Source organism: Hyperolius riggenbachi, chromosome 3 (genome assembly GCF_040937935.1).
Source record: "Hyperolius riggenbachi isolate aHypRig1 chromosome 3, aHypRig1.pri, whole genome shotgun sequence".
In the NCBI taxonomy this organism is placed as follows: Eukaryota; Metazoa; Chordata; class Amphibia; order Anura; family Hyperoliidae; genus Hyperolius; species Hyperolius riggenbachi.
Genome location: NC_090648.1, coordinates 426,571,970 through 426,597,830, shown reverse-complemented (window position 1 = coordinate 426,597,830; position 25,861 = coordinate 426,571,970). Strand labels below are relative to the sequence as shown.

General features: G+C 44.7%; 1 protein-coding gene across 1 annotated transcript in view; it reads right to left on the bottom strand.

The window, feature by feature from the left end:
* LOC137564140 (aldo-keto reductase family 1 member C1-like) overlaps positions 1–25,861 on the bottom strand; it is a 91,064-nt gene that overhangs the window by 19,336 nt on the left and 45,867 nt on the right. Inside the window, exons 5-8 of the mRNA XM_068277575.1 lie at positions 21,739–21,861; positions 19,117–19,226; positions 13,239–13,404; positions 8,315–8,397 (exon numbers count right to left, since the gene is read on the bottom strand). Coding sequence (XP_068133676.1) covers positions 8,315–8,397; positions 13,239–13,404; positions 19,117–19,226; positions 21,739–21,861 — 482 coding nt within the window. The remainder of the gene's footprint in view (positions 1–8,314; positions 8,398–13,238; positions 13,405–19,116; positions 19,227–21,738; positions 21,862–25,861) is intronic.

Genomic DNA, 25,861 nt, shown 5'->3' with positions numbered 1-25,861 from the left:
AAAAATTAATTTAAATTTAAGATTTTTTTTTTGTTCAGAATGTGGGAAATTAAAAAAAAAATGACGTGGGGTCCCCCATACAGAGCCTCTGTAACCCCTTGTCCCCCATGCAGGCTGGGATAGCCAGAATGCAGAGCCCCAGCCGACTGGGGCTTCGCACCCTGAGCTATACCTGCCCGCCTGGTCTATGGGATTGGGGGGGAGGGGCGGCCAAGCCTTCCCCTTCCCCCCCACCGGAGCCCTTGACAAGGGGCTCTTCCCTCCATGAACCTACAAACCTCTGCCGAACTGCACCACAAGCGTGCTGAATGGCCCTGCAGTCACTTCTCCCTTACATCCCCTGCCCGGCGTAGGTAGCCAGAAGTACCCTCAGTATTGAGTAGCTGGAAGTTCCCCTGACTAAAGGGAGATCTTGTCAGTGGAGTGCCGAGAGCAGGTTAAAGGGATACTGTAGGGGGTCGGGGGAAAATGAGCTGAACTTACCCGGGGCTTCTAATGGTCCCCCGCAGACATCCTGTGTTGGCGCAGCCACTCACCGATGCTCTGGCCCCGCCTCCAGTTCACTTCTGGAATTTCTGACTTTAAAGTCAGAAAACCACTGGGCCTGCACGCCCGTGTCCTCGCTCCCACTGATGTCACCAGGAGTGTACTGCGCAGACACAGACCATACTGGGCCTGCGCTGTGCGCTCTTGATGACATCAGCGGGATCGAGGACATAGCAACGCAGGCGCAGTGGTTTTCAGACTTTAAAGTCTGAAATTTGTGAGGTTTACATTAATATAGATATACCTAACTGTAGAATCCTCCTTGTATAATGAGACAGGTTCTCTTAAGTTTCTGTTATAATAGGAAAATAGACAGAAATCTGTTTCTCTCTAGCAGCAGCTCAGAGCAATAGAAACTAGATAAAGGGGGTCTAATGATTTCAAAGTTTAATTTTCTCCCTCTATAATAACAGATTAGCTGACCGAAACTAGATAATAAAGGACTTAGGACATGTCAGATAGATATGTATGTTTCTGCAGTGTTTAGCAAAATTATTAGCTGACAGGTATGAAAGTCAGAAATAGGAAACAATCACGCCATATTGTAATTATTAACTTAATGACATAATGCTTTATGTGACTATAATGCTATAAAAACTTGAAGTCTTTCATTATTAAACTAAGAAGATCTGGTTTGCAAACATGTAGCTGGTGTCCGTGTGATCTTCTTCCTAAGGGCCTAAAATTCGGAGTCCGTTAGCCAACGTATGAGTAGAGGTGTTTGGCCTCACTTTAAATTTATATTACAGGTCTTAGACTTTACAATTTGGCGCCCGAACAGGGACCGAGCAGATAATATTCACCTAGGATCGTCTGAGGTGTGAGATAGCAGGACAACAGTTGCCTAGTGGAGGATCTGTCAACTTGGTAAGAACCGCTTGACTTAGCTCCTATATATCTTTGTCTCCTCTCTCTCACAGCCTCTTGTGGTCTGGGTGAGTATTAATGCCTCGCAAAAACTGAACCTTGGCTACTTGGATGTATTTGTCTTGTCTGTGGTGCTTGTTTTTATGTAATCTAACATTGTATTTGGGGTTTATTAACGGTCATTCTGAAAATGCATGTGTAATACCTTACAGTGCAGTGTTGATGTAATTTGTAGCTGTAACTTTGTTGTTTATGCATGTCTTTTCAAAAAAGGTTGTAAAGTGTTATAAATAGATCATAGACAGGTTGCTGCGGTTTAGCTTTGTTGATTTAATCAGTGGCTGTATTGAGGTGGCATTAGGAAGTGTTTTTTACGCAAATTCTAGACCATAATATATGTCAATAATATAAGACTGTGTATAAACGCTGCGTAGCAGTGTTTCACTCCTCACGTCTGCCAAAGCTTTCTGTTTCAGTTCAGTCTATATTAGTTAATAATTAACAGGCCTCTGCTGCTAGAGAGAATATATCTCTCATTGACCGGCCTGAGATAAAAGGTAAACCTATGGGTCAAAGGGCCCCTGATCTGTAAGTTTTCCTGCTGTGTAAAAGCTTCGTTGCTAACACAGAAATTAACTCTTTGTAGACTGAACTAGCAGATAGCTTAGGAACATATTGCAGCATCATATCTTCTGGTCTAAATATATTGCAGGTAGAGGGCTAGGAACGTTGTGTTTATAGGCATTTGAGAAATTATGTTTGCTAGATAGAATAAGGGTGTCTGATAAAAAGGTGTCTAGAGGTTTTATCTCATGTATTTGTAGTAAGTGGTTGGCCAACCCGTGATACAAAGTGCACTTTTAAAGTAGTAAGTGTGTAAGCTAGAGATGGGAAATAATGTATCTACCCCTCTTGGCTCGAATCAAGCAGGTCTTGATCCCAAACCTCCTGGTAAGACAGCAGTTGAGTGGATGACAGACACCCATGGTACGTGGGCTACAGCCCCGTTTAAAAAGTATTTGCAAGAAAACTAAAATGCCAAATGGTGGAAGATTAGATTATGACTTTTGGAAGGATTTTATAGCCAGGCATCAGAAGTGGCTAGAAAGGAAACAGCTAATTACTCAGATTAAATTGTGGATGACAGAATCTCAGAAAAAGCCAGAACAGGTTGTAGAATGTTTCTATGTTGGACAGTATAGGTATGCCCCTAGGAGGCGACTGCCTGCTGGGTGGCCAGATGAAAGCATCAAGGTGTAAGGTGTTGGAGCTGGAGCAGCTATGTCTAGGGGTGCAACAACATCTGCTGGTAGTGCAGCCTTGAAAAGGGAAGGTTTGAAAAGGAGCAAAGACTGTCTATGGAGGGGCAATACGACAGCAAGTATCATATTTGTTGAAGCAATAAGCATTTAAAGGAAGAGACAAATAGAGGAATATAGTACAGTGACTAAGCAGCATAGAGGATTGTTGGTGAGTATACATAAATACAAGTGTTAAAGCATCACCTGCACATCAGAAGTGGTATTACATTTACATTTCAGTTTGCTATGTTATCATCTCTAGCAAAAAAAAAAAAAAAAAAAAAAAAAAAAAAAAAGTTAACAAGGTTTCAATACTGTCTGCCATGTGTAACATTTCTTAGTCACTGCATTCCACAAGGAGCAAACCGTCTAACAGCAGACAGGAGGGTATCCAATGTTAAAAATTACCCAATGCCAACATCTGTCAGGAAGTTAAGGACATTTCTGGGTTTAGTAAGTTACTGCAGGAATTGGATTCCCAATGCATCCCAGCTGATGACACCTTTGTATGAGAGTGTCTCCAGGGAACCATTTGTAATCACTGAACCAGGCAAAGCATCTTTTTGAGGCCTTAAAACAAGCCATAGTCACAGCACCAGTGTTGGGGCTGCCTGACTACAAGAAAGAATTTTTCCTTTTCTGCCATGAGAGCAAAGGACATGCAACAGGAGTACTCACTCAAATGCATGGCTCCAAGCAGAGGCCTGTGGCCTATTTTTCAGCCAAACTTGATCCAGTGATTCAAGGGTCCCCTGGATGTGTCAGGAGTGTAGCAGCTTGTGCCCTCATGCTTACCAAGTCGGCTGACTTGGTGCTAGGACATACTCTTAATCTGTTAACACCCCACAGTGTACTTGAAATCCTAAACAGGGTACAAACTAAGCATTTGTCAATGGCAAGGTTAACAAAATATGAGGTTGCATTGCTTACACCAGAAAACCTAAAATTAAATTGTAACACCCTAAATCCAGCTACACTCTTACCAAATGAGGAAACTGAACTGATAGAGGAACATGATTGTCTGGAGTTAATGGACATGGAAACTATCCAAACCTCTAATGTCCAAGATACACCTTTGCAAAATCCAGATTTTGAATTCTTTGTTGATGGTTCTAGATACTACACTGAGGATGGTTAGCCACACACTAGTTATGCTGTTGTAACACTGGAGGAAACAGTGGTACAAAAATCTTTACCTCCAAATAAATCAGCCCAAAAAGCTGAGCTTTATGCTCTCATTGAAGCCTGTACTCTAGCCACAGGTAAGACTGCCAATGTCTTTACAGATAGCAGGTATGGATTTTCCATATCACACGACTACGGTCCGCTTTGGAGGTCCAGGAACTTTATGACGGCTGCAGGTAAACCAATTAAAAATGCTGATCTAGTAAGTAACTTGTTTGAGGCTCTCCAGTTACCATCCAGGGTAGCCATATTAAAAGTACAAGCACACATAAAAGAGCAGTCAAAGGAAGCTAAAGGTAATCGAAGAGCAGACGCCGCTGCCAAAGCCGCAGCTCTCACCCCCCTGTCGGAAGTTGCACTGTTCAATATCTCAGAGATTCCACCTGTACCAGTGGATGTGGAGATGCTGAAAACTTTACAAAGACAAGAAGCTACCAGTCACAAAGCTGCATGGAGTAGTAAGGGGGCACAGCAAGAAGAAGATGGAGTGTGGAGGGCAGGATCTTTGTTCTGTCTTCCTAGATCTCTATACCCAATGATGGCTGCTCTAACACATGGTCCAACTCACATGGGTAAGAATAATATGGTTGTTCTGGTAGGTAAATACTGGATAGCACCTGGGTTCAGCTCCGTTGCTGCCCGAGTCACAGCAAATTGTGAGATCTGCATGCGACATAATATTGGACAAGTAGTGAAGGTAAGGCAAAGGCATATGCCTAGGCCAGGGTACCTGTTGCAAAAGTTACAAATTGACCTCATATAGCTTCCAAATGTGGGAGGGTATGAGTTTGCCCTGCTTTGTGTTGATGTCTTTTCAGGATTGGCCTGAGTGTTGGCCAGTAATTAAAGCAAATGCTAAAACATGAAAAAGCAAAAACAAAGCCCTAACAGAGGTAATATGCAGATATTCACTGCCGGAGGTAATTGTCAGTGAACAAGGTTCTCATTTCACAGGACAGGTGGTACAGGAAATAATGCAGGCTATGGGTATCACACAGGCTTTCTATACTCCTTATCATTCACAATAGTAGTGGGAAAGCAGAAAGACTAAATGGTGCAATTAAAACAAGGGAAGGAAAATGTGTGAAGATACAGGTAAGCTGTGGACAGAATGTTTACCTATCGTCCTGTATAGCGTAAGAACTACCCCAATGAAACACAGACTTAGGTTAAGTCCATATGAAATCTTGTTTGACAGGTACCTAGAACAGAATAAATTTGCCTCAGCAAATCCAATAATTTCATTCAAAACTAGCAGAATATGTCATTACCACACAGAACCATTTAGCTGAGACTCATAAAAATTATTTCTCCTTGTGACAGCTACTTCAGTAAAACTTGAGGAATTCATTAACTGGACTCACGTCAGTCATTGTAAGAAAGTGACCAAAGACAGCAATGGTTAAACTGATAGGCTTACACATTGTGTTATTTGTGTATTTTGTCAATGTATTTCAGGTTCAAGACTTGTTCTGGGAAGAACCAAACCTGTATATGATGCTGTAAAGGAGAGTGGCATTAGCTGAGAATAAAACAAAATGTTGGGTATGTGGTATGAGGCCAAAGGATTCAAAGGGGTTGCCACTAATAGCCATCCCCATAACAAATGAAGCATTAAGTAAAGAGGACATTTTAGGACAAAACCATACTGCAGATAGAGCCAGAGCTGTCTGGAGAACCCCTGTGTTAAAACCAATGCCTAATTCAAAGCCCACAATATGCATGGATATAGAAAAAATCCCTGAGACACCTCTAGTATCCCTAGGTAGACTGCCCAAATCATATTGCAATAACGCCACATATAACTTTACTATGATCTGGAAAAATGTAAGCATAAATGATATAGGTACTGATGCATGGTCCCTAGGAATAGCCTTACTTATGCTCCTAGGGGGTAACACTGGTTATATGAATTTTCCCTCAGACCAAGGTATAAATAAAACTTTATGTAATTTTACTGTACTAGATGCTATCCGGATCCCAGAGTGTGCAAACTTATTAGGAATAGAGCTTGCTATGATAGGAGCAGGAGCACATGTTAATGTATCAAAAGAGATGTTTTCACGAGGTATAATCTCATTGCAACCCCCCTATTACTTTGTTTGTGGACGCTGGGCTTATGCCTGGCTGCCAAGAGGAAGCTATGGTCAATGTACTGTAGCCACCTTAGCTCCAGGAGTAGCTGTTGTGGAAGAAAAGCTATAACTAATAAGAAATATTTATTGCCCCATCACAATCTATATAAAAGGAGTCTGTTTACCGCCAATGATTATGCATGGGCCTTTTTCCCTACATGGACAGGTTGGGGGATGCAAATGATGATAAGATTAAATAACTACTCTGGACTAATTGACAATATGTTTAATGAGACCATTGCAGCGGTCACTGCTAACACAGTTGAAATAGCCCAAGTACGCAAGTTGGCACTACAAGAAAAATTGGCCTTAGATTACATATTAGCGGCCCAGGGGGGGATGTGCATGGTGGTCCAGGATGATTGCTGTACGTGAATTGAGGACAGTGGCGACATTGTCCTCAACCACTTACAAAAAGTAAAAGAGTTGCAAAACACCGCTAGGGAAATAGGCAATGAGGGATAGAATCCTTTTAAAGGTACAAATATAGGGAATTTATTTGGTTCAATTGGAGGGTTCTTTAAACAAATAGTTGCCTATCTGGTGATGTTCCTGCTCACAGTTCTGATGTTTTACCTTTGCTATAGATTCATTATGTGTTTCATTAGCAGGTGCACTCGCACATCTGAAGCTCACATCTACTTAGTTCAATGAAGAAGCTCCTATGATGAAATATCTACCCAGGAGTATGAAAATTGCGCGACATCGTCGGTCTAACTATTAGATCCTGTGTCTGAAGGCCAATTGGCTATCAGGGTTGGTACGCTTGTCACTGTTGCGCTTAACGTGCGGTGACCGTGCCTTGAACGCGCTTTGTCACTATTGCGCTTATCGTGTGGTGGCCGCGTTTAGCTGTAGTGTAGTCAGAAGTTTATGTTAGAAAGCTTTGAATTACTTCTGTAAAATTCTTGTTTTTTAATTGTTGTTATAATTGATTTATTAATTTATGTGGCCATCATATGGCCAAAAGGGGGGAAATGTGAGGTTTACATTAATATAGATATACCTAACTGTAGAATCCTCCTTGTATAATGAGACAGGTTCTCTTAAGTTTCTGTTATAATAGGAAAATAGACAGAAATCTGTTTCTCTCTAGCAGCAGCTCAGAGCAATAGAAACTAGATAAAGGGGGTCTAATGATTTCAAAGTTTAATTTTCTCCCTCTATAATAACAGATTAGCTGACCGAAACTAGATAATAAAGGACTTAGGACATGTCAGATAGATATGTATGTTTCTGCAGTGTTTAGCAAAATTATTAGCTGACAGGTATGAAAGTCAGAAATAGGAAACAATCACGCCATATTGTAATTATTAACTTAATGACATAATGCTTTATGTGACTATAATGCTATAAAAACTTGAAGTCTTTCATTATTAAACTAAGAAGATCTGGTTTGCAAACATGTAGCTGGTGTCCGTGTGATCTTCTTCCTAAGGGCCTAAAATTCGGAGTCTGTTAGCCAACGTATGAGTAGAGGTGTTTGGCCTCACTTTAAATTTATATTACAGGTCTTAGACTTTACAAATTCCAGAAGTGAACCGGAGGCGGGGCCGGAGCATCGGTGAGTGGATGCGCCAACACAGCATGTCTGCGGGGGACCGTTAGAAGCCCCGTGTAAGTTCAACTAATTTTCCCCTTACCCCCCTACATTATCCCTTGAAGTAACCTCTCATTTACACTCTCATCAGGACTCTGCATAGGGAAGAAGGGAGGGAGACACTCGGAAAGAGAAGTGAGATGCCTTTCAATCATCAGCCGCCTCTAGGCACGTGCCTACATTGCCTTATGGTAAATCCAGCCCTGGGAAGGAGTGCTCCTCGGGCTTTACTGACACAGTGCCATTTAGACCACTTTTTACCTTGTAGAAAATGAGTGTATATCTTTGATAGTGAAAGCAAACAATCCTGGTCACTATCCCACCCCCGGTACCCCTTCCTCCCCATCCCCCAACCCACGGGCCAATGAAAGGATTTTCTTACACGTAAGTGGGCCTTAGCTAAAAAATGGTTGGAGACCCCTGCTCTAGTCTATTCTTATGCCACCAGGCAGACCCACAGCTGTGCTGTTGTACAGTGTACACACTGCTGGCAATGGAGATGTATTTGTAAACAGATGACCAGAAGGTCATGTGATTTCTTCATAAGCAATGTTATTGTAAGTAAATGTGTTATAACTGCCGTATTGGCCAAGAAGCAGGTTGGCATTGCTTTGGAATATTTAGAGGTACTCATTGCCTTTTACACAAAATGCCATATCAAATAATCAAAAGGAACATACAAAGGAATTCTCACGTAGCGAAGGTTCCTGTCCATGCCGTCAATGCTTTCCATGTCTTCTGCGGTCAACTCAAAATCGAAAATCTAAAGAAAAAAAGATATTTACAATCTGTGATCCTTATTTATTCACTTTACAGGAAACCGATAGCAGGATTACTATGAAGGCTACCATCTTTTTATTCCTTAAAACAAATGCCAGTTTCTTGGCTATCATTCTGATCTTTTAGTTTTAGCACAGTCTCGAACCTGGAACAAGCAAGCAGCCAGCAAAGGCAGAAAAATCTTGAGAAATTGAGTTAACCAGTGTTCTCCAATAAAGGGGATTCTTTAAAACATAAAACAACAACCTCCCAACAAAAATGTAATCGTTATAAACTGGCGGAATAAGAACTCCATCGTAAGACATCTAATAAATGCAGAAAGAATACTTATAGCTAGGTACTGGAAATCGGTAGATACTCCATCAGTGGGGGAATGGTTGAGGGAGGTAGCTTATATCTCCCAGATGGAGAAATTGGTACAGGAAAACAGGGATGGAGAACAGCTAACAGAGAGGATGTGGGTAGGATGGAGAGCCTTTGTAGAAACGGGAGAGTATGCGTCCCTAGATAGGTGGAGAGGGAGAGATATAGGAGGCGGGCATTCATAAAGGGTTAGAGAGTTGCATCCTGGTTCTCCGTCGCTCTGGGCTGTCCCTCTTTCTCCCCCCCCTTTTTCCCCTGGGGTACGGAGATGACTGATCAAGTGGTTGTGATGTTAGAGGGAATGAAGTAAGGTTGGATTATGTCTGGTTAGTAGAATGTCTGATGGACTATGTGGGTTGATAGGAATGGGGTTAAATGAGTAATAGAATGCAAGTAATACAAGGCTAAATCCCTTCCCATTATTAAGGGGTCCACTAGAAATGTTGCCTGGGGAGGAAATGGTCCCCGTGAAAAGGGGCTAGAATGATGTAATTGGTGGACATTAAGCTATATGAAATATATGGATATGTATTGATGGTTTTTGTATAATTTTTTGTATAAATAAAGAATCTTAAAAAAATAAATAAACTGGAGGATGGAGATGCTATATCAATATAAAAAGTGTAAACACTAGAGATGGCCCGAACGTTTCGCATTCGAACGTGAACACGCGAACATCGCGTTCGCCCCCATACTACATAATTAGGCTCAACTTTGACCCTCTACAACACAGTCACCAGACCCAGGGCAGCCAATCAGGCTACACTCTCTCCTGGAGCCCCCCCCCCCCCCCCCCCCCCTTATATAAGGCAGCTCCGTCGGCCATTTCCCTCACTCGGTCTGGCTGCAGTAATTAGAGAAGGGAGAGGTACCTGCTGTAGACATAGGGAAAGCTTAGTTAGGCTCTCGTTAGGCTTGTTAGCTTGCTCCTTGCTGATTCTTATTGCTAAAAAAGCACCCCTCAACAGCTCTTTTGACAGCTAATGTTCTTTTGATGTGTTTTTTTTTTTGTGTGTGTGGCCCACTGACACTTGCATAATCATATACAGCCCTGCTGTCAGTCGCAGCTGGCCCTTGCTATTTGATACTGTGCAAGGCCCAGCATATTCAGTGACTACCTTTTCACTGCACCTGTGCGGGACAGTTGCATATTTGAAATACCAGTCATTGCATACCTGTTCAATGCACCTGCATGACAGCACGCAGTGTTATATTATATACTAATCACTGCATACCTGTTCAAGGTACCTGTGTGTGTGTTACAGGCAGTTGCACATTGTATTGATACCAGTCACTGCATACCTGTTCAGGGTACCTGCGTGTGTGTGACAGGCAGTTGCACATTGTATTGATACCAGTCACTGCATACCTGTTCACGGTACCTGTGTGTGTGACAGCTGCACATTTGTAATACTAGTCACTGCATACTTGTTCACGGTACCTGTGTGTGTGACAGCTGCACATTGTATTGATACCAGTCACTGCATACCTGTTTACGGTACCTGTGTTACCACACATTGTTGTACCAGCAGTCACTGCAACCTTTTCACTGCACCTGTGTAACCGCACATTGTTGTACCAGCGGTCACTGCAACCTTTTCACTGCACCTGTGTACATCGTATTAGTCAAGTCAGTGCATACCTTTCACTCCACCCACCCAATATCGACAAAACAAGAGGCAGAGCCAGAGGCAGGCCTGTTCGAGGTCACGCTGTCGTGATTTCATGCGGCCCTCGTCGACCAAAGTACAGTGTTCAGAAGAAGGCACGTGCCATTAACCCCCAATATTGTCAGGACGTAGTTGACTAACACAGAACACCTCATCTCCCTCCGCTTCCGCATGGAAGCGTGACATATCTTCCGCCTCCTGCTCTGATTCTGGTACCCCACTTAAAACTCCATTAGCAGCCATCACCAAAGTGCCATCATCCCAGGGCTCAGCGATGTGGACATTTTTGTGTGTGTCTGCCTCAGATTAGAGCAATTCCATCTGTACCCTCTGCCACCAAGAATTGAGCCGTGGAAAGACCAAGACCCGCGTAGGGACAACTACCTTACAAAGGCACATGATTACAAAGCACAAACTGCAATGGGATGACCACCTGAGGAAAAGCAGCACGCAAAAGCAAAGCCACACACCGCAGTGTAAGAGACTATCACGCAATTATTTCTCAAAAAAGGCGATACCCAAACTGTACCGCGATGTTGCAAGGCAAATGGTGTCATCTCTGGCGCACAGCTTTGGGTCAAGGGTCCATCTGGCCACGGATGCGTGGTCTGCAAAGCACGATCAGGCCTGCACAAAGACAGTCCCCACACACAGCATCTCTACCTGCACACCGTGTGACTGCCTGCCTCAAGACTAATCGGTCCCCACACAGCATCTCTGTCTGCAGGCCGCTTGACTGCCTTCTCCGCCACCACCAACAGGGTCCAGGACTCCAGGCGGATTCCTGAATTTTTAAGGCCACTGCGGCTGCAACAACAAAACAAAAGGCCTGTACATGTGTCAATTCCCATTCATGATCGTTACCTTGCCGCGGTGAAGGGGCTTGCGTATCACAACGAAGCAATGACCGGCTATATGAGTGTGTTGGGGGGCACACCTGACCCAAGATAATCAGGACTTTGCTGATTGTGGACAGAAAAAATGTGATCAGCTGGACACTCACTCACTGTTGTTCTGTCATTCAGCTACCTCAGCCCGACCATATGGGCTTGAAAACCACCATCGCTTGCACTCTCACCATGGTACACACCAGTCCAGCACGGCCATCACTACACAAACAGCCGTTTGCTGTGAGTTACACAGTGAGTTTGCTCTGTCAGTGTGAAGCAGTACACTAATTACACTACCTGATTGATGTATACACACGCAAGATGTTTTAAAGCACAAGAGATGCTGTGTGTGGGGACTGTTTTTGGGCAGGCCTGATCATGCTTTGCAGACCAGGCATCCGTGGTCAGATGGACCCTTGACTCAACGCTGTGTGCCAGAGATGACACCACTTGCCTTTCAACATCGCGGTACAGTTTGGGTATCGCCTTTTCTGAGAAATAATTGCGGCATGGTATCTTCCACTGCGGTGTGTGGCTTTGCTTTTGTGTGCTGCTTTTCCTCAGGTGGTCATCCAATTGCAGTGTATGCTTTGTAATCATGTGCCTTAGTAAGGTAGTTGTCCCTATGCGGGTCTTGGTCTTTCCACGGCTCAATTTTCGGTGGCAGAGGGTACAGATGGCATTGCTCTCATCTGAGGCAGACACACACAAAAATGTCCACACCGCTGAGCCCTGGGATGATGGCACTTTGGTGATGGCTGCTGACGGAGTGTTAAGTGGGGTGCCAGAATCAGAGCAGGAGGCGGAAGATATGTCACACTTCCATGCGGAAGCTGAGGAAGATGAGGTGTTCTGTGTTAAATAGTCAACTACATCGTGACAATATTGGGGGTTGATGGCTTGTGCCTTCTTCTGAACACTGTACTTTAGTCGAGGGCCGCACAAAATCACGACAGCATGCCCTCGAACAGACCTGCCGGGTGGCCTGCCTCTGGGTCTGCCTCTGCCTGTTGTTTTGTCCAGATGGGGGGGGGGGGGGGGGGGGGTGAAGTGAAAAGGTATGCAGTGACTGGTATATAAAACATTGAGCTATCACACACAGGTGCAGTGAAAGGTATACAGTAACTAGGATTACAATACAATGTGCAGCTGTCACACACACACAGGTGCAATGAAAAGGTAGGCACTGAATGTGCTGGGCCTGTCACAGTATAGCAATTAGCAAGAGCCAGATGCGACAGACAGGGCTGTATATGCAGTGTCAGTGGCCACAAAAAAAAAAAAAAATCACAAGAACATAAGCGCTCAAAAGAGCTGTTTTGGTGGTGCTTTCCAGCAGCAAATATCAGCAAGAAGCAAGCTAACAGACCTACTAACTATCGCTTTCCCTATCTCTCCAATGTCTCTCCCTTCTCTCACTAACACAGGCAGCAGCCAGCACACAGAGTGAGGATATGGTCGACGCTGCTGCCTTATATAAGGGGGGGAGGGGGATCCAGGAGGGAGTGCAGCCTGATTGGCTGCCATGTGTCTGCTGACTGTGATGTAGAGGGTCAAAGTTGTTGTTTTTTTAACGGGTAAGTTTTTTATTGAATTTTTCAGAGGGTCAAAGTTTAGCTTAATGATGGGGGCAGGTCGAACCGCCATAAAGTTCGCTGTTCGACGCGAAAGCGAACCCTCGATGTTCGCGCGAATAAGTTCGCCAGCGAACCATTCGGGCCATCTCTAATCAATGCCAGTGTCAGAATATTGATCTAGTTTGCTTATGATATCTCCATAGCAGTTCACAGAGAGGCCTACATGTAGTTTATTTCTGCTATCCCTATCAGCTTCATTATATGGGCAGGTTGTTGTATTTAGTCCAGAGCTGGAGACATGGGGCGATGCAGTCCAGAACTAACCTGGAAGTTTTCCTTAATTCTCTCCGGATTATAGCTTTTGCAGATTGGCAGGACTCCTCGCTGAATCTGGTAGCGAATGGCAATGTTGGCTGGTGACTTATTATACTTCTTCCCTATTTCAGAAAGTGTTGGATCTTCTAAGAGCAATGGCAAGTTCTGATCCACCCTGAAGACATAAAAAACACTTTTAAAGTGCTTCAGGCATAAACATTGCTGTTTAATCCAGTTACCATATGTGTTCACTACATACATTAAAAAGTTCAGTTGTAAATGTAAACCAGGCCATGCAGGTTCAGGAAAAGGATCGCCAGCACTGGAGGCAGAGATTGCGAAGTGCACCCATCCCCCAAATAGCCCCCTTCCCCACAAGTGTAAATAGCAGCTGAGACCCCAGTATTAAGTAGGATCCCCCCCCCCCCCGGGGGCCCATGTTTGTGGCATTGTTCACTTGGGCCCCAAAACCACCCAGGCCCCATACTGCAGTCCCACCTGTGATGCCCTGAAGGCGACCCTGTCACAGAACCTCCACCCCCTTTGCAAGCCTGATTACAGCTGGTGTGTCAGCACAGTTGAAAGATGTGTTTTGGCTACAATCACACTGTTTTCAGATATATTTCTGACTTTTCACTGACTGCATCACTGTACTGAGTGAATTTCAATGAATACTAGCTGAAACTTTTTACTTTTTTAAATTCCACTTCATATCATTTTTATTACTATGCCTAATTAACAGCAAGAATAAATCCAAAACAAACAAACCTGCAAATTCTCAAAGCAGTCATGTTGATTACCATAAGGCCAGGGTTACACTTAGCAGAATCGCATGAGTTTTCCCTATAGAACATATTGGAAAACTCATGCGATTCTGCTAAGTGTGATCCTGGCCTTACAAGTCTCAAGGTGGCCATATACACATAGATTGCCACCCCATGTGGCAAACAGATTTGGATCTGATCAGAGAGGGATTGAATCCTTAAGCCTCATCTACACGGGTAGATGAGGCAGCGATGTGGCTTATCAATCGAGCCGCTGATGCGGCTCGATTGATAAGATCCGACAGGACGGATCTCCCCACCGCCGATTCCCTGCTCGCTCCCCGCGAGGGGACAATGGCAGGGAATCGAGTGGAAGATAAGCGGCGCCGGCGGGGACGAGCGGAGAATCGAATCCGGCACTCGTGCGGCGAGCGGGGACGCGGCGGGCACGCGCGGGGACGCGGAAAAGGCTATCCGGCAGCTAATCGAGCCGCCGGATCGGAGCATCATCTACCCGTGTAGATGAGGCTTTCCACACAGTGCACATAGATTTTCATTAGATTTCAGCAAGAAATGTATTGAAAGTCTATTGAACTGCAATGGGCCATCGATCTACCATCATTCCCATCCAGCCCCCGATCGATCAAGATGTTCCATCTTAACCCATCGATAATTTTGATATCTGGCAGATTCAATCAGAACGATCGACTCTGCCAGGTACGGACTGGGAAAATACATGTGTACATGGCCTCTGGGCTGAGGCAGCGGAGGCACCAGCCTCTGGGTTCATAGTTTAACTGGGTGGGAAGGCTGTCTAATACTAGTGTTACATATCGCTACCTCATACTTGGGGCACGTCTTACTACCGATACTGGGTGGGGGGGAACGCCCCAAATACTGGGGGCTGCAAGTTTCTCACAGAATGTACGGACTGTCAGTGAATTTGGTTGTGTTTGCCTCGCCTGGCCGATTTTGCATTTCAGTTTTTTGGGTGTGATTTTTCCATGTTTGTGCTTTGCAATTCTCTTTTCAGCAAATGAAAATCACAATCGCTGAGAAAATGCTGCACTCACATTGCAAGCTTTCACAAATTGCAGGTGCTGCTCAGGTACTGCAGTGAGAGTAATCCCATAGGATTACATGTGTCACAGCGCGTTGCTCGTCACTGTCGACCATCTTGAATATAGGAGGTTCACCGGGGGAGGGGAGTGAGGGATGCCCAGTAGATTTTCCCAGTATGGGGCCGAGAAATTTCTAATGTCAGCCCAGCTCTGTGACCTGGTAGCTCATTGGAGAAGGAAGTGCTTAGGTGAGTGTAAAGGAAGAAGAATCAATGGGTTCCATCCATACCACTGTACCAAACTGCATACATACAATTTCAGAATGGGTGTCATCTGTGTGGAGACTAGAGGTGTTCAACAGTGAAAGCTGAAAATTTCAGCTTGCATGCAAATTTTATTTAAATTGTATGCAGCTTGGAATTGGGCCAATCAAATGGACTTGACCATTCTGATTGGCTCAATTCTAAGCTGCATACAATTTGCATGTAGGCTGGCATTGTTGGCAGCTAGTTGACCATCTATAGTAGTGATAGTTACAAGTGGAGCAGACAGGAGGCGGGTTATTAACATAAAATCTGCAATGTTGCAGTTTATTAAAAGCAGGGCCAGCACTTCTATAGGGGCAAACTGGGCATTTGCACCAGGGCCCAATACCAGCTTCCGCCCTCCCCCAAGGTCTCCTACCAACTTTATTGTGGTCCCCAGGGCTCCTTCAGAGTTTTTGGCAGTGTAGCGACTCACTCCCGGCTAGCGCACTCCTTCATTAGTCTTTGGCTTAGTGTACTCCTGTCTACATCCTCGCTGACTGCATCTTCTCAGAGACCCAACTGCATATTATGTAATAACATGTGCTAGGTCACGGAGGAGAGGTGCCCCTGTGAGGATGAAGATGGAATGCACTAAGCCACAAACTAATGGTGGAGCACGCCAGCTGGGACTGGTGAGTCGCTATACTGCTGAAAACTTTGATGGGGACCGCAATAAAAGATGGGGAGATGCCTGAAGGGGGCAGCAGCTGGCTCGGGGGGCCCTGGCAGTTTGGTGGGGGAATATGGCAGAAACAATGGGGCCCCTAATGTTGCTTTGGGGGCAGGGGGCGGTCTGTGGGGGCCCCCCAGCTTTAGTACCAGCCCTGGTTAAAAGAGTGGTCGGTTTCATGATATAGAAGAAGGTAAAGAGGTGCGCAAGTAGTATAAAAGAGCTAAGGGCCCTTTTCCACCAGCGCGTTTGCGCTGGCTGAATCGCAAAAACGCAAACCGCTAGCGATTTTACAATCGCTACGGTTTGCTTTTTAACATGGGAATCGCGGTAGGTCATTTCCACTACCGCGATTCGTTTTTGCGGGGAACGCGAACGCGCGGCGGAGCGATAATTGCCGCGATTTTGCTATGCAGTGCATAGCATAGCAAAATCGCGGCCGCGAACGTCGGGGAATCGCCGGTAATTGCGATTCAGCAATCGCTAGCGTTCAGCGTGAACGCTAGCGATTGCTAGTGGAAAAGGGCCCTTAAAACACTAAAATTAAAAGTCTGAGGTGGCTTACCTCACAGAGGACAGCTCACTTTGAGTAGAACTATTTATTCAATAAGCACAGGCAACGCGTTTTGTGGGATCTAGCCCACTTCCTCAGGCCAAATAAAGTGCCACTGCAGTCCAAAAGCCGCATTTGGGGCGCCTCTCAGAGGTGACTCAAATGTGGCTTTTGGACTGCAGCAGCACTTTATTTGGCCACAGAAGTGGGCTAGATCCCACGGCACTTTATAGGGGACACACAAAGTGATATTTGAGAAGTGAAATTAAGTTTATTGGATTTACAGAAAGTGTGCAATAATTGTTTAAGTAAAATTAGGCAGGTGCATAAATTTGGGCACTGTTGTCATTTTATTGATTCCAAAACCTTTAGAACTAATTATTGGAACTCAAATTGGCTTGGTAAGCTCAGTGACCTCTGACCTACATACACAGGTGAAACCAATTATACGAAAGGATATTTAAGGGGGTCAACTGTGAGTTTCCCTCCTCTTAAATTTCTCTGAAGAGTAGCAACATAGGGGTCTCAAAACAACTCTCAAATGACCTGAAGACAAAGATTGCTCACCCTCATGGTTTAGGGGAAGGATACAGAAAGCGGTCTCAGAGATTTCTGCTGTCTGTTTCCACAGTTAAAGAGGATCCGAGATGAAAAGCTAACTATAACAAGTAACTTGTCTATATATCTTATCTAAAGTTTAGATGGTTTACACAGCAAATCTAGACAAAGCAAATCAATGACAGCAGCCATGTTGTTTGTAAACATTACACAGAGGCAGGCTTATCTGTATCTTTAGCCATCAGCCTAATCCCCTCACCTCCTCCCTCCTCCCCTCTGCCTCTGAAATCAATGGCTAGTAACACCTCCCCCTCCTCCTGCCCAGACTGAGCTCCCATGAGCCCTTGCTACTGCCAAGGCTCTCTGAAAACCTGTGGGCATGGCTTTTTTAGTTTATAGGGAATGAGAGTATTAAAACAAAAACAAAAGTATTTGGCTTGAGGAATGCCCTATAAACAATAGGAAAGGAACACAATTATGCAATGTGTAAAAGTTCACCTCGGATCCACTTTAAGAACATATTGAGGAAATGGAAGACCACAGGCTCAGTTCAAGTTAAGACTCGAAGTGGCAGACCAAGAACAATCTCGGATAAACAGAAGTGACGAATGGTGAGAACAGTCAGTCAGCACCAAAGTCCTACGACATCATCTTGCTGCATCACTGTGCATCGTTTAACCATTCAGGGCACTTTACATAAGGAGATGCTGTATGCAGAGGAAGCCTTTTCTCTGCTCACAGCACAAACAGAGCCGCTTGAGGTATGCTAAAGCTTATTTGGACAAGCCAGTTTCATTTTGGAATAAAGTGCTGTGGACTGCTGAAACTAAAATTGAGTTATTTGGGCATAACAAGGGGAGTTATGCATGGAGGAAAAACAACACAGCATTCCAAGAAAAACACCTGCTACCTACAGTAAAATATGGTGGTGGTTCCATCATGCTGTGGGGTTGTGTGGCCAGTGCAGGGATTGGGCATCTTGTCAAAGTTGAGGGGCGCATGGATTCCACTCAGTATAAGCAGATTCAGGGGACCAATATCCAGGAATCAGTGACAAAGCTGAAGCTGCGCCGGGGCTGAATCTTTCAATAAGACAACAATCCTAAACACTGCTCAAAACCCACTAAGGCATTCATGCAGAGAAACAAGTACAACATTCTGGAATAACCATCTCAGTCCCCAGACCTGAATATAATTGAAAATCTGTGGTGTGAGTTAAAGAGAGCTGGCCATGCTTGGAAGCCATCAAACCTGAATGAACTAGAGATGTTTTGTAAATAGGAATGGTCCAAAATACCTTCAACCAGAATCCAGACTCTCATTGGAATCTACAGGAAGTGTTTAGAGGCTGCAATTTCTGCAAAAGGAGGATCTACTAAATATTGATTTCATTTCTATTTTGTGGTGCCCAAATATTTGCACCTGCCTAATTTTCTTTAAACAATTATTGCACACTTTCTGTAAATCCAATAAACTACATTTCACTTTTCAAATATCACCGTGTGTGTCTCCTATATTATATATTTAACTGACGTTTTTTTATCGTAACAACCGACAATTTATACAGGAAAATCATGACGATTAACAAGGTTGCCCAAACTTTGGCATCCCACTGTATGTCTGTAAAGGCTGTGTTTCTACATATATCATGCTAGCAAATGTGCAATTTTTGTGCACGTTTTAACTTGCACTGTGCGCATAGGTTGCTGTTACAAAATGCACATCCAGTGTAATGTATCTAAATTGGAAAATCATAACCAGTGTGTGAATAAAAAGCACCACCATGAAATATAAATGAGAATAGATTGAAGTTCAGCTCTGTGGCAATTAATCCCCTCCTGCTCCATGCCCTTGATAAACTTCCCAAATTTGTTTTGGGATAACAGTTTCCCACCGTATCTAATTAAAATGATCACATTGGTTAGTAAAGTCAATATACTGTATGTTTCATCAGCGAGAGACCAATACCTTACCACGTCTTGTGTCGGTGTGAACCCAGGACGCTATACGCTGTCAGCAGGATGTCATGTGACTTGCAGAAGGACAGCAGCTTGCTCTGATTCAAGTAGGGGTGACATTCCACCTGCAACACACTAAGGTCAGGCACTGTGACTGCTTTCTTAGTTATCAGGGTAATGTTTTAATAGTGGGACACAGCTGTTCTCTTTCTTTATTTACATTTGTCACCTATTTGATCTATACCACTCAACCTTGAATTAGCACTGCCCATACAAGAGACTTGTCCCGACATGAAGATGCGGCCGCTTAGGGCTCTTCTATGTGTGGCCAGCTGCATCATCAGGTTGGGACAAGTCTCTAGCATTGGCAGTACGCATAATAGGAGAATTTGGAAGCTCAGCACTAGTACAAGCAAGCATTGCAGTACCGTGAATCAGATATACCCACCTCCCAGCCAGCTGCACACTGTTGATCGCTGTCTCTGTCTCTGGGGTCTGCCTGATGCTGTAAAGGAGGAGGAGGCAGCCAGGCAATCGGGGCACAATGGCAGAGGCTGGGTGTAGTAGCCCTGAGCCTTTTGGCCTTACACAAAAAGCTGTTTGCGGTGCGTTGCACAGTGAGTTTAGTCTGTCAGTGTGAAGCAGTACACTAATTACACTACCTGATTGATGTATATGTTGTGGCCAAAGCCAGAAATCGGCCAATTCTAGAATTGGCCGGACATTTCTAGAATTGGCCGATTTGACGTCGGCCAAAGTCCAAAATGCTGTAAATTTCTGACATTGGCCGGCCAGTTCTAGAAACGGCCGAAGTCAGTCAGCCAAAGTCCAAAATGCACAAATCTCCACTTTGTGTTGTGACCGGCCAGAACCTGAAGTGGACAGACTTCGAGTTCTGGTCGTAACAGTACTGATACATAGGGGTGATAAGGGGGGAAAAAATAATTTGTCACTTTGCTGCTAATGGTCCACAGCATCCCAGAAAAGTGGAGTCAGAGTCAGATTACAGTGCACACCATCTTTCAGAGGGAACGCTGTTCTAGCATGATTCCGAATGGCAGAGTCTATTACTGGTTCCCCCCCCCAGCTGTGTGAAAGCTGTGCGAAAGCTGTGCAACCGCAGCATGTGTGTGTGAGGAGCTCCTTCTATGCAGTCTGGCTCAATCAGAGCAGCATATAATTGGCTGGCAGCTATTACCTAGCAATGGATAAACAGTGTGAGTTATGGCCGGGAGAGGAAAGAGGCTTGTGCTGTGTGCAGATCTGCGAGGAGATTGCAGGTTGGATCAGGTTTCCACAGGCTGCAGTGTGAAGTTCATTGAGCGAATGAGCCGGCTCTAATCTAAGAGCCGATGCTTTGATGTGAATGTTAACCTCCTCCGACTCTCAGGTTTCCACAGGCTGCAGTGTGAAGTTCATTGAGCAAATGAGCCGGCTCTAAGAGCCGATGCTTTGATGTGAACATTACCTCCTCCGACTCTCTGCACAGAGAATCAGGCCGGGCTGCTGCTGGAAGCGGAACAATAACACAGGATACAGAGCAGGGGACAACACTTTCAAATAGGTAAGCTTTGGGACTTGGCCGGCCACGTTTAGTCAGAATGCGTTCTGGCCGGCCAAAGCCCGATATTAGGCAGGATTTCGTGTATTGGCTGCTTCAGGCAGCCACTTCGCGTTGTGACCGGCCAGAACCCGAAGTGGCCAGACTTCGGGTTCTGGCCGCAACATATACACATGCAAGATGTTTTAAAGCACTTTAGGCCTCCAATTTAGCAATAAAATGTGATTTCTGCCCTTAAACCCTGCTGTGCGTAAAATCCGGATTTTTTCCCCAGGACTTTTGGCGTGTATCCCACTCCGCCATGCCCCCCTCCAGGTGTTAGACCCCTTGAAACATCTTTTCCATCACTTTAGTGGCCACAATTAATGTTTGTAGTTTTGAAGGTTCACCTGCCCATTGAAGTCTATGGCGGTTCACAAACTTTTTTCGCGTGTTCGAGGTTTGCGTACCTCAAACTCGCGAAAAAAGTCTAGAGGAGCTCACAATCTAATCCTACCATATAATATTATTATTATTATTATTAGTATGCCTTTTATATAGAGAATTACTTTTTATTAAGACGGGGGCTTTATCTAAAGTTTTTCTGGGCAGGCCCACTCTCTGTGAATGACACCACTACTTATTTCATGTACATTTGGGTCTGCCCATGACCCATCATGACCATGCGCATGTTCCAGTGCATGGCCACACATCTTTATTGCTGCAGCACACTGCTCATGCTGCATATAACCAGTGTCTGTATCAGGTAATCCAGCACCTGCATAGCCCCCTGCCACCCTCACAAAACAAAATTATGGAGCAGCCCCTACATAGCCATAGACTGTGCTCAGAGGAGCTAACAATCCATTCCCTACCATAGTCATAGTCTAACGTCCTACCAAATTATGTATTTTACAGTACTGACAAAGTACATGGGTATGTGAGCTCCAAATCGGGTCATGTGGGCCCCAGGCTGAAATTTCCCTGGTGAGCCCATGGTATCCCAGTGCCACCCTGCTTTCACAGATATAAAACAGGACAAAAAAAAAAACAATGGTGAGCTTGTGCTTTGTAATTTCGGTGGCTTGCCCGATCACCTGGTTGCACACTGGCTTGTGCTTCAATCCTGGCTTGTTCAGAATCTTCTCCACCTGGCGCCGATTAAAATTGGAGAGACCGATAGATTTCACCAGACCAATGTCCTTACATTTCTCCATCGCCTGCATGTGATGGGAAAACACACTGAGCTATGAGTAAGCATGATGCACAACAAGACGGAGGAAAATTTATAGGCAATGAGGAAAATCACACAATCCAAGGTTAGCTTCAATGAAAACTGCTGGTCAAAATCATCAGTATTTGAGGAGGTTTAGGCTGCTGAAGCTAATGGACAGAGGAAAGGAACTGTGACGAATATGGAGGCATTTTGAGGTTCCTACTGGAAGCCCTTACTAGAATGCAAGCTCTCCCTTACTTTCTACAAAGCTATGTGCACACACTAGTTGAAACTCGGCTGAGGAGTTAGATAATGACCATGTCTGCAGAGAATCTAGTGTGCGTACAGTGGTGCCTGACCATCTTAGTATCGTTGAACGTTACACCCTGCCTGATCTGTGTATGTATCGTAGTCTAGAGCCAATTTTGGGGGGAAGCCAGTTAACCTATCTGTATGTTTTTGGGAATGTGGGAGGAAACTGGAGTACCCAGAGGAAACCCATGCAGACATGGGGAGAACATACAAACTCCTTGTAGATGACCTGGCTGGGATTCAAACCGGGGACCCAGCACTTGCAAGGCAAGAGCGCTAACCACTATGCCACCGTGCTACGAATAAAAATACAAAACGTAAAATATAAATTACCTTTATGAACAAAAGACAACTTTTAACCACTTCCCTACCACAGGTTTTTCCCCTTTAAAACCAGGGCAATTTTCACATACCTCCCATTCTTTCGCCAATAACTATATTGCTACTTATCACACTGAAATTATCTATATATTATTTTTGGTGGGACAAACTAGGCTTTCTATGTACTGTATTTTTTGCTAGTACTCATTTTATTTTATACTATGCTACCTAAGCCCGTTTAAAAATGGGCTTTAGGTAGTGATTTAACCACGTGTGCCCGCCCGCTGCGCGCGCACACGGCCGCCCTGCTCTCTGGCCTCACCTCCTGTCCCAACTAGAGATGGCCCAAACGGTTCGCCAGCGAACGGTTCCTGGCGAACTTCGGTGGTTCGCGTTAGCAGTGAACCAGGAAGTGTTTTCAAAAAAAGTTTGGTCATCCATAGACTTTAATGCCCGCCGACTTTAGCGGTTAATAGCAAAGTCCCCTTACATAGTAAAAACACCAGATTTGCAGGGTATGTAGAGGAGGGCAGTGACTACAAGAGGAAAAACATTTTTTCAAAAAGACCTTATACTTTTTGGGAGAATCGATTTTAAAGTTTCAAAGAAAAAAGCCGATTCATTAAAAAAAGAACTGATTCATTAAAAAGAACCGGATGATTCATGAACCGTTAGTATAGCTTAGAATGAGTCCTGTGCAGGACGTATAGGCAGGTGGGAAGAGACAGCGGGAGCCGGCAGTTATGTGTCCCAAAGGACGCATTCTCTGCTATGCGGGGGGGCGTCGGAGATCTTTAATCAACTTAATTGAAGATCGCAAGATAAGAGGATACTGTATTCGTTGGATCGTTTACCGAGGATAATGGAGTGGTAATTTTTTTTAAAGGTACAGGTAAGTATTTATGGTTAATTTAGAATAATAAAATACTTTTCTCGTGGTTGTGTTTTTATGTCATTTAACCCTTTGTGTAAATGGGTAAGGGGTACTATACTCATTTCTCCTGGGAGGGGGGTGGACATCTGGGGTCCCCTTCTTAAAGGAGATTCCCAGATGCCACCATGAAACCCCCCCAGGGAGTCATCGCCCCCACCTCCTTCTGGGGCACCGGAGGTAGGGAAGAGCCCCTTCTCCATAGATTGCACAAGGGCTCCAGGGGGGGGGAGGAGAAGGCTTGGCCGCCCCTCCCCCCCCCCCCGGAGCCCCCCCATACCATGGACCATGCAGGCTGGTATAGCTCAGGGTGCAAAGCCCCAGTCAGCCGGGGCTCCGCATTCTGGCTATCCCAGCCTGCATGTGTGACAAGGGGTTACAGAGGCTCGAGTGGGGGGACCCTACGCCATTTTTATTCAGATTTCCTACACTCAGCACATAAAAATAATTAAATATATATTTATTTTTTTAAAGGACTTCCGAGGCCACAAATGTGAAAACCCGACCGGGTTATTACTGCGGGAGCCATGGCGGAATGAACGGGAGGGCGCGGATGACGTCCTCCATGGATCTGGATTATGAAAAGGTATTTAATTTTTTTCCCATTTGTGGCCTCAGAAGTCCTTTAAATATTGTTTCCTGCTATCTTTTTAACATAACCTGCAAATTTGGTGTTGCTAGGATGTAAGGGGTCTTTGCTATTAACTGCTAAAGTCGGCAGGTGATAACCAACCAAAGTGCTGAATTTTGCCATTGGCTTTTTTTGGGCTCCCTATTTCACTTTCTAAAATCTCACATTTTTTCAACGGGCGATGACTCAGTAGTGGCACATTTTCTAGCATTGTAGGGACTCTTAGGAGGATCATGACTGATGAGTTTCGGGCCCCTAGGCCAAAGAGGTCATAGCCTAGGGTCACAAAAACCTGTTTATTTTGGCAATGTTAATGGTGGCTATTCTGACGAACATAAATCGCAGTCATGGCCGTTAGCAAAGTCTGAATCTCACGACATGTCTCATGCAGGTAGAAGGCATATTGTGTACTTGCACTCCAATGTTGGGCTCCCTACATCTCTGCAAACCAGAGTTACGGGGGTGCAAAACTGCTAAAATCCCCTGTAGGGTTTCATTGGGCTCCCTATTTCACTTTCCAAAATCTCACATTTTTTCAAAGGGCGATGGCTCAACAGTGGCACATTTTCTAGCATAGTAGGGATTCTTAGGGGGATCATGACTGGTGAGTTTCGGGCCCCTAGGCCAAAGAGGTCATAACCTAGGGTCACAAAAACCTGTTTAATTTTGCAATGGTACTGGTGGCGATTCTGACGAACATAAATCGCAGCCATGGCCATTAGCAAAGTCTGAATCTCATGACATATCTCACGCAGGTAGAAGGCATATTGTTGTACTTGCACTCCAATTTTGGGTTCCCTACATCTCTGCAAACCAGAGTTACGGCTGGTGAGTTTTGGGCCCTTACCTTACCGTTACAGAAACCTGCGCTTTTGTACCCTCAAAACCTAGGCCCCAATGAAAGCCTATGGGGGATTTTACCACTTTTGCAACCCCGTAACTCTGGTTTGCAGAGATGTAGGGAACCCAACATTGGAGTGCAAGTACAATATGCCTTCTACCTGCATGAGACATGTCGTGAGGTTCAGACTTTGCTAACGGCCATGGCTGCGATTAATGTTCGTCAGAATCGCCACCATTAACATTGCGCAAATAAACAGGTTTTTGTGAAGCTAGGCTATGACCTCTTTGGCCAAGGGGCCCGAAACTCACCAGTCATGATCCCCCTAAGAGTCCCTACAATGCTAGAAAATGTGCTACTGCTGAGCCATCGCCCTTTGAAAAAATGTGAGATTTTGAAAAGTGAAATAGGAGGCCCAATGAAAACCTATGGGGGATTTAAGCACTTTTGCACCCCCATAACTCTGGTTTGCAGAGATGTAGGGTACCCAACATTGAAGTGCAAGTACAACAATATGCCTTCTACCTGCATGAGACATGTCGTGAGATTCAGACTTTGCTAACGGCCATGGCTGCGATTTATGTTCGTCAGAATCGCCACCATTAACATTACTAAAATAAACAGGTTTTTGTGACCCTAGGCTATGACCTCTTTGGCCTAGGGGCCCGAAACTCACCAGTCATGATCCTCCTAAGAGTCCCTACAATGGTAGAAAATGTGCCACTGCTGAGCCATCGTCCTTTGAAAAGATTTGGGTTTTTGAAAGTGAAATAGGGAGCCCAATACAAGCCAATGGCAAAATTCAGCACTTTTGCACCCCTATAACTCTGGTTGGTTATCATCCGCTGACTTTAGCAGTTAATAGCAAAGGCCCCTTACATCCTAGCAACACCAAATTTGCAAGATATGTTAAAAAGATAGCAGGAAACAATATTTAAAGGACTTCCGTAGCCACAAATGGGAAAAAG